The 18,263-nt window shown below is 34.7% G+C and overlaps 1 protein-coding gene across 13 annotated transcripts in view; it reads left to right on the top strand.

Moving 5' to 3' along the window:
* The window catches only part of SOX5 (SRY-box transcription factor 5), a 1,090,001-nt gene that overhangs the window by 838,203 nt on the left and 233,535 nt on the right, over positions 1-18,263 (top strand). For all 13 annotated transcript variants that reach the window (XM_070453774.1, XM_070453776.1, XM_070453775.1 and 10 more), the window contains one exon: positions 12,285-12,371. In XM_070453774.1, coding sequence (XP_070309875.1) covers positions 12,285-12,371 — 87 coding nt within the window. The remainder of the gene's footprint in view (positions 1-12,284; positions 12,372-18,263) is intronic.

Raw genomic sequence — 18,263 nt, 5'->3', positions numbered from 1 at the left:
TTAGATATGCATTTCTAATTTAGCGTAATTTTAACAATGTTTTATCTGAATCATCTTCCTAGAATAGTTACTTGATTTTTCCAAATAGTTGAGGGCAGTAAAGGCTTTTTGAAACCTTCTTCAGTATTCGTCCCAGTGTTCCCTTTAGATAGAAGATCTGATGTCCAACAACAGAGACCCTGTGGGGCTTAAACATACTCTGCACCTTTTTGTGGGAACTGAGATAGCAGGCTCCTGGGGGGTTTCAGTTCCCTCAGGGAAAATTCTCAGAGGTATGAACACTTTCAAATTTCTGACATGTGGAACACAGACCTTTGTGGCTTTTGAGAGACCATTCCCAAGTTTATAAAAGCTTGCTCTCTGACTCCCAGGTCAGAAAATTGGATGGTGTGTCATTTTACTGGCTTCATCCATCCTTTTGTGATAAAATTTTGACCTATATCTTAGTTTTTAAACTACTGATGTTTCATTGTACTTCACCAAAATCTCTAGGCTGTTTAAAATCTTTTCACTATCTTTTATTTTTCATTATTTTAGATCAGTAACTCAGTAGGAAAGCATGGGATACACGTCATAGTATGGTGGGCAGTCTTTGCCCACTTTTACACCCCCACCACCCAATTTTTCTCCTCAAATACATTTCTAATGAAATAAATGAGTTCAAATTATATATAAATATTCTATATTAATTTGACTAAATATGTGTATATGAAAGATAAAGATTCAGGTGATATGCATTTCTGTCTACCATTTATTACATATATGAGAGTTAAGTTCAGTGATGACTTCCAGATAGGTGAGCACAGGAGAAAGAGAATTATTTAATGGCATGCTCTCTCGTTTCTCCTCTTCTCTGTCTCCCTGCATATGTCATTATTCTTTCAAAAATTTATGTGAGAATGTTCTTCTCTCAGTTATTAGATGTAAGACACGATCTATAGATGTTACTGATTCGTGTTTTTAAGACTGTAGAAAGAATAAGTAGGAAAAATACTGTGGTGCTATAGAAATCCATGTTAATTACATTCAAAGTATAGATTATATTTTCTACCATTGACACTGTTTCCAGGATTTGTGATTTGTTGTCCTGCCATTTTTGAAAATTAATAGTGAATATTATCCCATTCATTCTTCTCTCATTTACCAAATTACTTGAACGTCATTCCGCCTTCTTCTTTAAACCCACTGCCCTCAGTTCTCAACCATTCCAGAGGGGTGTGCTTGTCATTTGATTGACACCTCAGGAATTCTTCTCTTTCTTTGCCACTTACGTTATGTGTGTAGTACATTATATGAAAGAATAGATATGTATTTCTAACATGTAGTAATGTGGTTCATGGTCCCTTATTAAAGATTTTTAAACAAAAATTTTCTTCACAATGCTACACTAATAATTCTTCTTCATTTCCCCCCTTTTTAATAAATAAAATGTATATCAGTTCCTGGTAGTTCATTATTGCCTTTTACTGTAAGTATGTTTTTCCTTTGAGATGCTGTATTTCTTTGAGTTGTAACATAGAAAAGTATTGGAATATATTTGAATGGTTTTAGTTAATAATGTTTAAATTATCACTCAAATGACATTTTGGTGTTAGTAAATGATTTTTTTTTTTTTTACCTTTCAAAAAGGAGTTCTATAGATTCTACTTTTTATTCTTTACTTGAAAAAATGTTTTCAAGTTTCTGAAGATTTAATGGAATATTTTTATACATACTTTTATACCCTGAAGAGTGTTTACTCATCAGAAAATTACCTCAGGTCTTGGAAAAGTACGGACTCCTGGGACTCAACTAAGACATTAAAGCCAGACCTGCCAGTGGCCTGGAGTTTTACATTTTAAAGAGGCTTCCCCATGACTAAGGATTCTAGGTAGATACATTCTACATTTGTTTTCCTCTTGTTAGTGTCCAGCAAACCTAGAAAAATACATGTTACTGCTAAGTCACTTCAGTCGTGTCCGACTCTGTGCGACCCCATCCCTGGGATTCTCCAGGCAAGAACACTGGAGTGGGTTGTCATTTCCGTCTCCATTTCCTCTCTTGGAGAAGGAAATGGGAGAAAAATACATAGTACATACTATTTGCTGAATAAACCCACTCTACTATTCTTATATTCTTACCTTTAATTTACTGTTGTATTCCTAGCATGATTTAGTTCATATCGTATTCCGAATTACCGACAAGATGACAAATTGATCCCACTTCTGGAAATTATTGCCTCATAGAATATTTTATAGCAGGTTCAGTTAATTGATAAACATAAGACTAGAACTCTATGGCAATGCTGCAATGGTAACATTTAGGAAAAAAAATCTTCCAGCACATTTATTTACTTTTTATTAATATGATTCAAGTAAGGCATTGTTCTGTTTACATTGACTGCAGTAAATGAAACAAAAGGAGAGCAGCTCAGTGAATCTAGCAGTTTGAGTCCAAGGTTTACCATCTGATCACTGTTAGTCTATACATCTAAACAGTGTGTGGTATATTATAAGAGATTGTGAGTTTCTTGAAGTTCAGAGGCCATGTCTTAGTATCACAATGTAATAGCTGTGGCTTAATGATAACTGTTAGATAAAAGAATGAATAAATAGAATAGGAGGCCTCCTGCTCGTGTGTGTGTTGTGTATGTGTGCGTGCGTGCACCTTCATGTATGTGTACATTGTGCAAATAAAGAAAATGTAAAAGTATCCATATATTTTAAAAAATAGTCTAATAACTCAGTATATCATGCCACTAAAAGCAAGATAATAGTTTTGTACATTTATTAATTCCAGAAATTAAAAGAATATACAAACAGACTATACTTGACTAGCTTTATACCCACTGCTTTTAACATTGAGAATGGTTACATTTCTGGTAATGTAAGAAAAATGAAAGCCAAACTATGCCTTTTGCTATTTTTCCAGATTTTTTTTTTGGTTTGTTTTTTATTTTTGTCTTCTTTTACTTGCTCCTTCTTAAATGAAAATGCTTTTTGCCCATTGATTTTTTTTTTCTGCTATTCTGCATTTTGTTGGTTCACAGCAAGTCATACCTAACACACAACTTTTAAGTTTCACTGTTGATTAGATTGTATCTAAGCTTGTGGACATTAAATGTCATTTTGCAAATAAAACTATTGTATTTTATCATCTAAAATTACTCTAAAAATGACACGATCCAAAATCCATGAAAGGTTATGAGAGACCAAATATAACAAGTTGTTGAGCCAGATGGACGACTTTGGTTGCGAAGGCTATGTGCAAATTTAGATATATGATTTTAAGCAAATCAGAGGATTTTTTTTTCTTAATTTTAAAATCTGATGCTATCTATTAGAACATAAAAATATAATTTGAATTATAAGTAGCCTTTCAGCTCAACTGTTCAACTACCTGCATATCACAATCTCTGATTTATCATATGAATCATGTCAGTTTTTATTGTTCATATCTTTTCAGGCATCTGGCAAGCTGAGATTGCGATTTGTTTTCACATATGTTGTGATAGAGAAGATTCAGGATGTGTAGTGGTTTAGCATCAGGCTCTATGTGCTTTAATTCTCACTTCCAGTGGTAAAACATTCTGTCATATTTTTAAAGTATTGGAATTCTTACTCTAATGTATGTTAAGTGAATTTCTATTTCTATGCTTTTTGGATCTCCTTTATCATCTCTACCACTCACCTTCCTATTTATAAACAACAATGACAAAATTCTTCAAATATGATCATTAATTTTTGTCTTCAACATGGTCTAGATATCTAATTGAATGGATGGTTATCTGAATATACTCTAAGATAGGGTAATTGCTTCATTTATAATTCAAACACATACTTAGGTAAATCTTAAAATATATCAATAGGCATTTAGAATCTGCTTAGAACTATGCTGCTTTACTAAACTGTGATATGGTTAAGCAATCAAACTTCTCCTGTTTGTTTATAAATTTATCTCCTGAAGTTAAGACTTTATTTAAGTATGCCGCATTCTTATATACCTTTTTCTATAATTGAGTTCTTACGGCTTGTCTTTCTTCTATTTTTCTTCTTCTATCTCATATGTATATTTACATATATATATGCACACACACACAGTTGAAATGATACTATTTCAAATAAAATAGATGGAAAAAAACAGGTATATTACAGTTGGTCTCTGAGAAAGTTGGTTATTGCTGGATGAAATAGTCTTGAAAATCTTTTATGAGGAATATTTTAACTGTTAGGAATTGACTATTAATTGATGCCATCATGACCACCTTCCTCCCAATTTTCTCTCAAGTTACCTTTGCTCGCCTGCCTTAGTAACTTAGTTCTATCTCTCCTGCCTTAGTAACCCTGGTACTTCCTCCTACCTTCCACTCTCACCCCTTCTAATTGTGCCTAATGGTTAGAACTTAATTCACATTTCACCACCCACACTATGCTGATATCATAAATTATTTGGATACAGATGGACAATGTTCATTAGCTGTGCACTTTACCCAAAGAGCCTGGCACAGGAGTGCTGCACACTCCCACTTTTATTAAAGGTAAAAATGCTTTTCCTGTCTTGGGGGTTGGAGTGAGTTGGCCGTGATGGAGAACAGGGCTGCAGTGCTAATAAATAAAAATAATAACTATTACTGCTGGCCGAGTGACCCTGGGAGAAGAGAACTACAAAGCTATTTGTTGTTCCCTTTCACTCGTCAACAGCACTGGCTTAAAAGCCTGAGCCATTGTTGAGGACCTAATGGAACCTTTGGAAAGTTAGAAAGACAGTGGTCAAAAGTGTTTTTGTATTTCTGTGCTTTTGGGGGACAATTCATACATTAACCTAATGGAAGTGGCAACTATTTTTGTCCTTCTTACTACTTCGTCCCTCTCACTAGTGTATCTTTTTCTTTGTCGTCTTTTTTGACATGAACCAACTGAGAAATTCATTGGAATGACAGATAAATCAGTGAAACTAATAGTAATGATCAACTTCATAAAATACATAGAACTATTGAAAAAATAAAACTATAACTGTTGGATGTCGCTTTTGATCTCTGGGTAGTTTCAATGATGGGTAAATTGATGCATGTGTATATATATTTCATTTGGTTATTGATGTATTTCTCTTGAAATGTTGTATGCTAAGTTGTAGTTGTAATGTTAGTCAACCTTTTTAAATGTTACTGTGAACCCAGCATTGACTTCCATGCTTTACATAAGTTATTTAATTCTTTTGACAATAGTATAAATGTAGTTATTGTCCCCTTTTATAGGTAAGTAAATTGAAGCACAAGATGGTTAAATTACTTGCCAAAGATCCCAAAATTAGTCATAGTGAGTGATGGAGTCATGTCGTATGACTTTTTTCCCCCCTTTTTTTACATTTTGTAGCAAAACATGAGAGATTTTGTACATGAGGAAAAACTCTTTGCAGTTCCTTTTTGACATGCTGCCCACAAAGTTCTTATGTTATTTTTTGCTGGGGTCTAATATTTAAAACAAGAAGAAAAAAGAATATTTTAGTCTACGCAAAGAAATGCACTTACTTTCCAAGTGACAGAGTGGATAAAACTAGGAGAGTTTCATAAGACTGTCTCTTAAAGGATATTTTGTGTAGGAAATATAGAATCATCTTTTGAAGAGGAAAACCAAGTTTATTGATATATAGCAGTTATATCATATTGATTATGGTGTATTTAATCATGTGATGAAAAATATTTTTCTAAAATATGGTATAAAGTTAGGCATAATTGAACAAGTGCTTTAATAGTTTTAGCTGGTACAATGAGGAAAGTTAAGCCTGTGGGTAATGATTTAGATGTTTCAATATTCAGAAAAATTGATTGTACATTAAAATTTCAAAACTTGAGTCAGCAGGCCAAAAATTTTTTTTTTCCTCCTAACCACACTCTTATTAAATTTCAAGTGGAAACAAAGAAATATTTTGGCACTACTACGAGTAAAGTATTTCTAGAGCTTAATTCACTTCAGAACGATTGCATATAAAAGGAGGCTTATTGAAATCCTAGTGCTTTGGAATTTCAGATGTGTTTCTATTGTGTGTTGTGGTGTGTTTTTTTTTTTTTTTTTTTAATTTCCTAGAAGAACTTGACATTTCCAGTAGTAGATTAACTGTAGCACTTGGCTAATGGGACTGTTACAATGCCTTTTGGTCTTCAGTGCACAGATACTTTCCAGATAATGTAGACGTTTTTATATTACTTCCATTACATTGTTTAATATTTGGCCCCAGATGTTATCTAGACTTGCAGCTATTATCAGCATGAATTGAACTCGTCCTGGTATGTGATATCCAGATTCAGCACAATCTTCCCCCTCAAAAATAATCTCATCAGTAATTGAATAGCTAAATAGCAAGATACTAAATTGTAAATAGCTTTTTAAAGAAAAATATAGTTAGCCAAATGTAGTAATTGACATTTTCTTTAGTTTAATGGAGGCCATCAAGTGAAAACTTCTGAGGGGCGAGTACTGAGTTAACAGTACCTAATAACTTCCCTGCTGGCTCAGATGGTAGAACGTCTGCCTACAATGTGAGAGAGACCTGATGTGACTGAGCCACTTCACTCTTTACTTTTTTTAATACTGACAGAGGTTCGTCACCCAGACCACCTATCATCTAATTATAGTCTAAGACTAGATGAGGTGAATAAAACCGGACTGATATTTCGTTGTGAGAAAACATGTTGTGATGTGTGGTATATGGAAAAGAACACCAAACTAAGAGTTGGACTTCAAGTTCTGCCTTATTAATTAGATTTATGATCTTAGGTAAGATTTAACCTTTATTTATATTTTCAGTCTGTAAAATGAAGTGTTTGGCCTAGGCTAGTTATTACCCAACTTGAGCAAAACAGTCATCTCCCAATACTAGTTTCCTTGGTCAGATATTTAAATAATACTACATAATCCATGGGCTTCCCTGGTGGCTCCTGCCAATGCAGGAGACATGGGTTCAATCCCTGGGTCAGGAAGATCCCCTGGAAAAGGAAATTGCAACCCACTCCAGTGTTCTTACCTGGGAAATCCCATGGACAGAGGAGCCTGGCAGGCTATAGTCCATGGGGTCACAAAGAGTTGGATGTGACATAGCAACTAAACACAACAGCAAATGTAACCCATAACTCACTTAAAGATCCACAGTCTGTTAGTACATAAAATGATCTACATATTATAGAAAAGAAATGTAAATTTGCTTAATATTAATTAGATTTACATGACAGTGGGATGCTTATTTGTTTTAGTTTCACTTGTAGCCAAGCATTTTATGTTCCATTTATGTCCAATGTATATTTAGTAAATTACTTTTGTGGAATGTTTATCTAAATGTTATCTAAAGATCCTTCCAGGTTTAAAATGCTGAATCCATGACATGAAAATCTACATATGCTTTTACTTCTTGACTTTGAAGGAGATATTAGTATATTTTTGACTTTCAGCCCTACTGTTGTTCCTTCCAAAAGATAGCTTTCATCCCTAAATGTTCCTATCACATGTCAGAAATAACACAGCTTAGTTTAAGCCACAAAATGAAAGTATAAACAGTGGTAGATTTGGTATGACCTAACTCCTGGGACTTTTTGAAAAATCACATATTATCCATACATATTTTTTGCTTGTTTGATTTTTCAATGAGCTCTGCCACTGCAGCTCAAGGGAGATTAAGGGGAAAAAACCTACATAAACACAAAGCAAAAACCTGAGCTTGTGTGTAAAGCTACTGCACTGGAGCGAATGTGGTTTAATTCTTGGCACTGGGAGCTTGTTGGAGAATTACAATATGTTGGCATGAGTCTCTGGGTCTCATTGTTCCAGATGAGGGAGTCAGTCTTAAGAGTGTTTGGCACTGAAGGGAAAAAGGAGTGCGAGTTATAGGGAATGAACAGGCCTAAAGAGGCAGGATGCTGTTGTAACAATGCCTGGCACGGTTAGGGGGGCCATTCACTGGTGGGATTGCTATAGGCACTGATGTGAAGAAGCATATGCGAGCGAAAGAAGCGAGGGTGAGACGGGAAAGGCAAGCAACTTACCAAATCATAACATTCTGTCCTGATGGTAGAAAGAGACAAAAGTAACCCAGTTATAGTCATCTTGCTAATAATAGGTTGACTAATAAGGAGAGCTTTCAGTTCTCTCTAATTTATCTTTTAGCTTCTTTCTTAATATTTATTTTATTTTTCTTTAAAATATATATACATTTTTATGCTTCACCTAAAAAGGGGAGATTCTTGAATTAAGAGGCCATGGTTTTGTATTCCATCTGTTCTCCTTTCTGGCTAGGTGATGCCGGGTCTTGGTTTTCTTTCTGAGCCTTGGTTTTCTCATCTGCAAAATGGATATGATAATAATATACACCATTGATAAATTATTGTATCTGACAGCATTCTATAAGCCAAAATGCCATGCAGATAATAATAACTAGTATTATCCATCATGCTTATGGTAATAAAGAGAACCCTAGCTTTAATTTTGATGGTAATCATGATACTCCAATGCCTGGGAGAAGTACATCTCAGGAGACTCTTTAAAGCATTTAATTTAAAATAAAACTATGATACATCTTAATATGAAAGTAATGGCTAGTACAGAATTTAAACATTTGGAAATAACTATATGTCCAGAAACATGCCATCCTCAATTGTATAAAATACAATCCTAAGTATATATTTTTAAAAAAATATTGCATTTTAGAAAATGCTTAGAAAATTGAATATTTAATAGACAACTACTCTCTGACTCCATAAGCACTGAAGCAGCCGTTACATAGTTGTGTCAGATTTCACTTTAATCATATTAACATATTAATGAACAGGTGTATTATAAATATTGAGATTTTGCCATTTGGTCTTTCTCAGTTCTAATCATTTGTATTCTATGGGATCTTTACTGTTTTCAGAGCAGCTTAGTCACTGGTACATGTCCATTTATTGTGATCATTATTGTGAGATCATTTCTTAACATTTCTTCATGAACTGCCAGTGGAAATAAATTGGAACAGTAGCAGTTATAGAATACTGAACATGGATTAGCTTAAAGCTTTTTTAGATTAATTCAAATAGAGGGGTGAAATGGGTGAAAAGATATGCTTTAGTTCCTCTCGGAGCTAGACGGTGTCAGAGTCCTGGTGAGAACCCAGATTGCTTCACATATAGCCCAAGAGTCCTTCTACTATGTGAATACATTTTCATTTCAATGCATATATCTGCTATATGGTCATAAGTGAAACTAAAAGTTAAATCATCATAGGTTCTCTTTAAATCATTCAGAATTCCAAAGTTCAAAGTCATATAGTGGCACTACATCCTGAACATAATGAAAGCTCTAAGGAATCTTGGCTTTTAATCTCTTCATGCTACCCATAGGAACGTATTGCCCTGGGATATTCAATTTATCCTTTCAAATGTTTACTTCATCCATCCACTGGAGTTAATAACAAGAGTTTGTCTATCCATGACTATTTTGCAGGTAAAATGCAGGGATGTGTATGTATTGGAAAGAGCAAAGGCTTTGGGGTCCAATAAGTTGAAATTAGCTCCATATTGATCAAGTCGTGATCTTTCTCAAAGCTTTTGTTTCTCAATGGTGAAACAGATGTACCAATATATAATTCAGGAGATTATTATGAGAAGCTTGAGATACCGCATGTAAAGGACATGATGCACTGTTTAGCACTTAACCTCAGAATAGTAGCTATCATTATCATTTCGTTGACAACAAGAGACTTAGGAATCTGCAGAGAAAACAAAACAAAACCTTAGGCCACCACTCAGCTCTGCCCACTGCACATTGTGAAACCTCAGACAAGTTCTTTGGTTTTTTTTTTTTTTTAAACAAAAAAAACCCTGGAAGATAGATATAATAACATAATCTGAATCTTCAGGTGTTTGCTTTGATTAAATGAGAGAATGCTGGTAAAAGCATCTAGCATAATTCCTGCACACAGGATGTTCAATACATGTTTATTGAATCTGCGTTTTAAAAAATATACCTTATCCAAATTCCAAGTATTATTGTCTTTATTCATCCAAAGGCACAACAATCCTGAGTTAGATATATTTCTGATTTTACATCTTTCGAATTACTTGGTCTTAAAGAAGTTATTCATTTTTCTGTAGTGTATGTTGAAAGTCAGGTACTTGAAAAAAATAAAGTGGCTTTGTATGCGAGCCTTCTATCTTCATGCAAGTTAATAAAGAGGCCAGGAATGTTCTGCAGGTTTCAGAAATCTGGCGGCTGTTTCTTTAACTCTGCAACTTAGACAGAAGACTTCTGTTTCTTTATGAGCACACTACAGTGAATATTTTGTCTAGCTGCAGGGGAAAAGCTTTGTCATGGACTTTGCAGACAATAGCCTTAAAAGTAAAATGGTCTGCTTTTGGTGCTGGAGGTTCAGGGGCCTATTGTTAGTACACAATGAATTTCTATTGCTGCATTCCTGCTTTGCAAAGGTTTGTTAGCTTTTAGTGACTGACAGTACTCTATTGCAAATACCATATTGGCTGTGCCCTGTTTACATGCTACTCAAGAATTTTTGTAGGGTTCTGGAAAAAAGAAAACAGTGGTGTTTCTTTGACCTACTCTGATAAGGTTTAAAAAATGATTTCACTCACAAAGTGTTTACTGGGAATGTAGAAACATTGAAAATCCCTGCAGAAGTGTTTTAAAGTTACTTTTAAAGCCTTAGTGAACAGAAATATTGATTACAATAAGAAGAGATTTAATGCATTTTATTATTCAGAATTGCCATTATCATCTTCAAAACAACATGGTAAACAAATAGGGATATTTTAAGAAAAAGTAAAATCTTTAGCATCCTCTTCCCTTAAATGCGACAAATGAAGAGGTATATTTTGTTACAAAGGAAAAAATACATTTCACACATTCCATGTAAATGTGCATACAGTAGTTGTGTGTGTGTGCACACATTGTATATACAAGCTATTTGAAGAAGTAATTATTCAGATTTTTCAGCATTTTATTTTCCCCAAGTTTTGGCATGTGAAAAAGAAGGATTCATGTTGTCACAGTTTTTCCAAGGAAAATTACACCTCACTTCATTGAAAACTCTACACAGGCTTCTTGACTCTGATAGCTGTTGTCTTTAAGATGAGGACCTGAGAATAGTAGAAAGCATTAACCAAGGAGACGCTTTAAAAATGCATTTTATTGTGGGGAAAATTAACCCATTTCTAATAATCTTATGGTCTCTAGGCCAGACGGTCCCTTTGATAAGTTAACATGTACTCCCTTTATGCTCTTAGTAGGGGGTAAACAAATGTCTGAACAAACACAAATACACATAAACACCAATGTGGAGAATGGCAGTGTGTGTCTTCGATCTAGATAATAAGTGTGGGTATTGTTATTTAGATGGAGCATACTGGGACACTTATCTTTTAGTACACACCATTTTCTAACTGAATGCAGTGCTAATCGCGGGATTGAAAGCCATTGTAATTGTGTACCCATCTAAATGCTGACAAGAATATACAATTACATTATTTGGAACTGAGTTTAATGTTTGGGTGTTTTATTAGCATTTATGTTTACTTATACATTAAAATTCAACACAAAAGGAAATCAAAACCATGTGACATAAAGAAACAAGGATCAAACTACCGCATAACTCTGCTCTCTAAAACCTCTGTGTCCTATCTTAACACAGGGCATTTTAAAAGAGTATGCTACAAATCTGAAATAAGCAAGTAAGTTTCCATTACGGGCATTACTCCCATCTCTAGATTTTGCAGTATTTGTAAAGCTTCTTTTATACCAACTTATTTTTATATGTTCGCGATACTGGCAAATCTTTCCACAGTGTGCTTACCACCACACGATGTTAAACACATATTATAAAGTGGTTGTAATTGTAAACACACAGAGGGATATAATTACATGTAGCAGATTTAAGAGCTAATTCTTTGCCTTTTTTTTTACTCTGCATTTTATCAACATAATTATTTTTTGACTGCAGACTAACACCCTGAAATTGACAAGCATCCATTATAGCGGGAATTTGTTCACCAAATTGAAAAACAATGAACTGCAGGTTTATATGTACCCATTGTCATAAAGAATTAGTTAGGCTTTGTTCCGCAAGAGGAAAAAGCTAATGATTTTGAAACAGCAGGTGACAAAACACATTCTTTTTTTTCCTCCCCTGTTATCAGTGTGTTGATGAAGTCATTATGAACTGGGGGCGGGGTTGGGGTGGCCATATTTTTAGCAGATAGACTTTTAATGAACTACATTAGAAAGATAGTCCTGTTGATTTGCCTACCTTTCTTTTTTTCCTTTACTCAGAAACCCCCAGTATTGAAAAACTACTCTCAAAGGACTGGAAAGACAAGCTTCTTGCAATGGGATCAGGGAACTTTGGTGAAATAAAAGGTAATGTATTTGCAATTATTTTGATCCAGAATGTGCCAAAATGAGTCTGATATTTGGAAATGTGAATGGTGCCAAACTACTTTTGCCCCATGCATTCTGTTTTTGCTGCTTATTCTTTCTCATTTGAAAGAGGATATACCAGAGTTCTTATTTTTTCTCTGTGTCGTATAATAGTATGTTGTCTTAACAAAATGACCTATATTTTTAACAGCCTTTGGTTTTTAATCATTTTTAAAAATTTTAAGTGACTTACTTTATAAGTACAAATGTATCTACAGCAGGGTTAAAACTGTATATTACAAGGTAGTAATTTTACACAGTCTACATATTAAAATTATGAGTGTACATAATCTACATTTAAAACCAGGAATGATACAGGAAGAAGATTTAATTCTTCATATGAAAATAAAGTCAAATGGTCATTTCAATTAATTTCAAAGTGTGTTTTCTCAGAGCATAGTAGGCAACCCATGGTTTTCTAGTGTTGCCAATAGGACACTTTTGATTCTAAGTTCTAAGGGATTAATTTTAAGAAAAAATACACTTACCAATATTAATAGATTTTGTTACTTATTACTTTGTATATTTTTGATAGAAACTGAATATATATTTAAAATATCACCAGATTTGTATTAATATACATGTAGAAATATGTGTATAAATAACTTTTTTCCATATGTCTGTTCATGTACATGTTCTCCCAGTGAGAGGCAATCATCTCTCAACATTCTGCTACATCAGAGCATCCTAGAGAAAGGCAAACCATAGATCAGTCTGCTCAAAAGTTTGACTTAGGTGATATCAGCCATCTTGGATTGGAAAACTTCCAGAAAGTGTTTGAGTATTTCACTTTTCATCCAACTGTTTGGAGTTTGGCTATGATTAGTTGTGAATGGGTGGTAAGAGAATAAATTCCTGCTAATCTGCAAATTAAGTAACCATAACCTATAATGAAATTCCAGCAAGTAATAATTAATATCCCGTCCAGAGCTTGAAGACAGAGGTTAAAGAGAACAGTGAAGTTTCTTCTTTTTCTGAAGCAGCAGGTCCTTTATTTTGTGGGATTTTAACCCATTTGCACCTGCAATATAGGACATATTCTCCAAGGTTCTTTATTCTGCTATGACCTGGGTAATAACTAAGAGCTGAGCCAAGAAGACTGCCTGTTCCCAGCCTTGTGATCTCATTCCATCGGAGGACAAGCATGTTTCCCTACCTCGTTTTCCTCACAAGTCTAACTTGAAAGCAGCCAGCAGCAGTGATGATAAGCTTAGAGGAAAGAAGCTCAGCTGTCCTTTCAGGCTTGCCTGTGGGGTTAGTTCAGGAAGCTGCAGTACAGTCACAAAAGAAGTTTCTGTCTTTAATTCTGAGTTTTTTAAGCTGCACATTCAGAGCACAAGTTTGGTTATTGTCCTCTGTTTCTGTTCAAAAAGCTGTTTTCTGATGCATTTGAAAAGCACCTGTAGATCTTTCTTCTGCTGGGGGGCATGGTTGTTAGCTGCTTGGATCAGGTTTGGCAGAAAACTGGGCGGGAGTGGGGGGGGGACCACTATGTTGCTTTTCCTACTGACTGCCCATGACAGTTGCAATTACTGTCTATTGTTCATAGCTGGCTCAGAAGTGGAGAGGGTACAATAGTATGTTGCCCTCTGGGGGTAAGGGAGTTTGACTTAATGGTTCTTGGGGGGTCAGACACTATGATTACGTGCTGCCCAGGAATGTGGTTTTCATGCCACCTGAGAAGAAGTTAGTCGAGAACAATGGCCTAGCTGTTTGGCAGCTATTTTTTATGAGGCAAATAAAGGTGTAAGTCTCATGTATGTGCAGACTGTTTTCTGTCAGGGTAGGGAAGGATAAGCATGACCTTTTTAAAATCTGAAAATATGAACTTACTCAATTATTAGATCATTTATTAGTGATAATTTAGAGTAATGTAGTTGAATAGAGCCTTTGCTTTTATTACAAAGTTTACAGCCTTTACAGTATTTACCGAGTCTTCTCGTGGATTGAAACTTCTCTCCTCCACTTACACTGGTCAGTTTTCGCTTAACTTTTTAACATCAATTCCAGGAAGCATGTGAGTGAGTGACTGAATGTGCCTGTACGTGTGTGTGTGTGTCCATGCTGGAGCATGTAAGACCATCGCCAAGTGAGGGCAGAGCAGAGTTCCTGAGTGCTGCCTCCAGGTTGCTCTGAGTGCACTGCTTTCAGGGCGTTTGGACAAAAACTAAACTTACAGCTTGTGTGCGTGTGATTTAGTTTCTAAGTCGTGTCCGACTCTTGCGATCCCGTGGACTGTGCCTTCCAGGCTCCTCTGTCCATGGGATTCTCCAGGCAAGAATACTGAAGTGGGTTGCCATTTCCTTCTGCAACTTACAGCTTGGTGAAGTTCACAGAAGCCTTTCTTACCAGTACTTACTTAAAAAAGAAAAAATCGTAAACTTTTAAAGTAGAAGAAATAAATAGTATCTGGTTTGGATAGCTTAGGTATCAATAAAGAGTTACCATACCCACTCAAATTCAATCTCATTTCTCAAGAAACAATGTGAGTTAAGAAAGGTCACCCACTTCTAAAAGCATAAAATTATTTTTCATGTTAGATTGCCTTGCCTGTTAGAATTTAGACCATTTTATGGTCTGGTACTTTGGAAATGTGAAGTAATTAGGCTTTAAAGTTACATTAGAAAACTATCCTCTGAAAAACATACAAAAAGGACAATGGATTCCATTTTCCAGGACAAAAGTGTTTTACTAAAAAGCTCTACTGATAGCAAACAGTCAATATATGTTATAAACATATTATCTACCTAAAGAAATTATTTTTTCCCCTCTAATCAGTCATATAGTGTAACGAGCCAGTTTACAGAGGTTTTGGCCTTATCTATAGCAGAAGCACTGAAGTAATGGTTGTGTGAAAGGTGAAGAAATATATTTTATAGCCTCATAGTTACTGAGAAGGGGAAAAAACAGTGCCTGCACTCCAGTTGGCAGCCAGTAGCGTCACACGTTGTTTCAGCTAGCATGAAATTCCATTACACTGAAGGTCATTGCTTTGGCACTTCACCTGAGGACAGTATCTGGGGATCCATGGCAGCTTTGGCTAATCTAAACAGATCATTTGTTTTGCAACAAAGTCATTGCAAAATGTGTGTTTTACTGAGTTCAATTTATTCGTAGAATTATAACAAAAATATCTGCATGCAAAAAGTCTCTTAAATATTTCTGTTTTGGTCAGGTTCTAAAAGCAGGGCATTGTTTGAGAGGTGTTTTGGCTAGGCCACTCAGAAAAGCCTAGATCAGTACTTTACTTGCCTTGTTTGAAGAATTCTTTACTCTTGCTTTCTTTTCCATTGATACCCCTGTAGACCCTTCACACCCTGCTCAGGATGCATTAATTTAGGTCAACAAAGTATCGTATCTAATACTCAGGAAAATGCCAGCTGCAGTTGGTATAATTAAAAAAATGGCTTTTTTGGAAAGCTATACTTTTTTTTTCTTTCTAGAGGATGGGACCTAAAGGCAAACACACCAAACAGCTCTAGAATGTCAATAATGAGTTCAAGGAAATAATCTATTTAGCAATACTATGGTCTAGCAGAACTCATGAATTAAAGACATGTATGTAGTTTCAACATGTCAATTAAAGTAGACCCTCTCTTAGGTGACATGAAATTTTGAGAATTAAGAGATAACATAGATTTAGTATATGACTTGAAAGAGATAATTCTCTTTAAATAGCATTAGAGAATTTGAAAATAAGCAGGCTTGGAACCAGAATCAGGTCCTAAGTAATGAATCTAGTAAAAGGTATCCTTGGGTTTTTGTAAATTTAAAACAAGGAAACTAAAAATCTCAGCATTTAGATACGTTAGAATCTGTACAACTTTGGAAGTTGTTTTAAACCCACTCTTAAAAATCCAGTAACTATTTAAGAAACACACGTTTTGCTAATTACCTTGTGACTATTTCATTTGTGCATAAAATATATACATATATATATTTATATATGTCTTCACATTTTTTCAGAGGGGTTGGAAATGCTGATTATTTTCTGAGGGAACTGTTGGATCTAGAATTTGTTTAACATAAGAGACAGCCATAAGGAAGGTACATAACATATAGTCATTTACTTCTAAATAAAGTAAATGTTTAATGTTTTTAATCTACTAAGCTTGTTTTATAGTTCCTTGTAGTTGCTTATGAGTAATGTTTTCAGTTTTTGTAAAAACTATTTCATAAGAACTGAAGAAAGACTACTGGTGTACAGAATATAAATTTTTAAAATAAGTCTGGCAGTGTATATGAAAGCAGAAAGTGACTTTATGTTTTCTGCAAATCAATTACTTGCTCTGTCTTAGAAAGCCAGAGTCCTTATGCCAGTGTGTAAGCACAGCAAGTGATAGAAAGAGAACAGTCAGCCACTGGCTCTCCTTGAACTGTAAATTGATAATCCAGTTCACCAGTTAAGAAGTTTTATACACCTTTTACAGAAGGCACTTAATAAAGCATGTTTTAAGCAGATACTGTTACATAGTTAATCTGGGTTTTATTATTGAAAGTAAAAATATGCTCTCCACATTTTCTCATTTAAAAATACATTCATTCATTTAACAAGTATTCATTTGTGCAAAGGGTGTGAAGATTCTAAAATTAAAATAATTATAAAAACATTATTTATGTATCTTTCTTGTAGATGGGGACTCCAAAGCTTATGCCATCCAAATCACTGTATAATAGAATTAACCTAAAGCCTTTTCCTTTTTGAAGTGAACAATTTTCTATCTAGAGAAGCATGGTGCAGTCAAAAAGATGCAGTCTCTTGTTGCCCAGATTCTTTCAAGGACTTGTGGGAATCAAGCTACTCTTTTAGTTTGTTTCCTCATCCACTCATTTAAAAACAGTTGCATTTGATTACATGCCCATTTGTGTGCAGGCACTTTTTTAACATCTTCCTTTGAGAATTATTGTAACAAAGTCATTTTATTCCCATTTTATGTAAGAAGAAATTGAATCTCAAAGAAAGAGATTAGTTATCCAAAACCAAATATTTAGTTATGAGAGGGTCTAGAGCTGACTTTAATTCTATCTTCAAAGCCTGTGCTGTTTACACAATGCTTGGTAGTCAGTCTCCAGTAAAGTTGGAATGGGTGATCTCTAAAATCCTCTAAAACTTGAAAATATATTCAGACCCACGACAGCTAGATGAAGAGTCCCTCTAAGATGCACCCATCGTTAGCCTACTCACATGGTGAACTGTCCTTGTACATTGCCTCCCTTACTAGTCGCCCACAGTTTGGAACCCAGTACGTATTTCATGAATGAATGACCAAACAATGCCATGTTTTGAGATAGTTATTATTCACTGTATTCCAGTCTCTACATGCAGCAAAGGTAATGCCATATTTTTTAAATTGTTGTTTTACATTTTAAGTACAATATCCAAGTAAGTGGCTAGAATAAATTTGGGAGAAGTTTACAAGATTACAATCTCCATTAAAAAGTAGACTTGTGTAATAAGAGATTATATAGAACCGTACTTTTTTTAATAAAAAGTAACAATGGTACTTGTTTTCACTGCACAGTGATAGTACATACATCTTCTTCAAAATATCCCAGGAACAAAATATCTAGTCATGGGGGGTAACAGTGGTAAAGACCATAGCTACTTTTCAAGTGCTTCATTTCACTCTAATTGTAGTCACTCCTAAAATTGATAGCTTTCTATAGTACATATATTTTAAAATCCGTGCCAAAGTCCACCATTTAAGATATTCAAACAAAGGGAATTCTCTGATGGTTAGGACTTTGTACTTTCACAGCTGAGTACTAGGGTTCAAATCCTGATGTTAGTTAAAGCTGCAAGCCGCCCAGTGCAGCCAAAAAATAAAGGTA

The sequence above is a fragment of the Odocoileus virginianus genome, chromosome 23, assembly GCF_023699985.2.
Source record: "Odocoileus virginianus isolate 20LAN1187 ecotype Illinois chromosome 23, Ovbor_1.2, whole genome shotgun sequence".
Lineage (NCBI taxonomy): Eukaryota > Metazoa > Chordata > Mammalia > Artiodactyla > Cervidae > Odocoileus > Odocoileus virginianus.
This window is presented reverse-complemented; position numbering and strand designations above follow the sequence as displayed.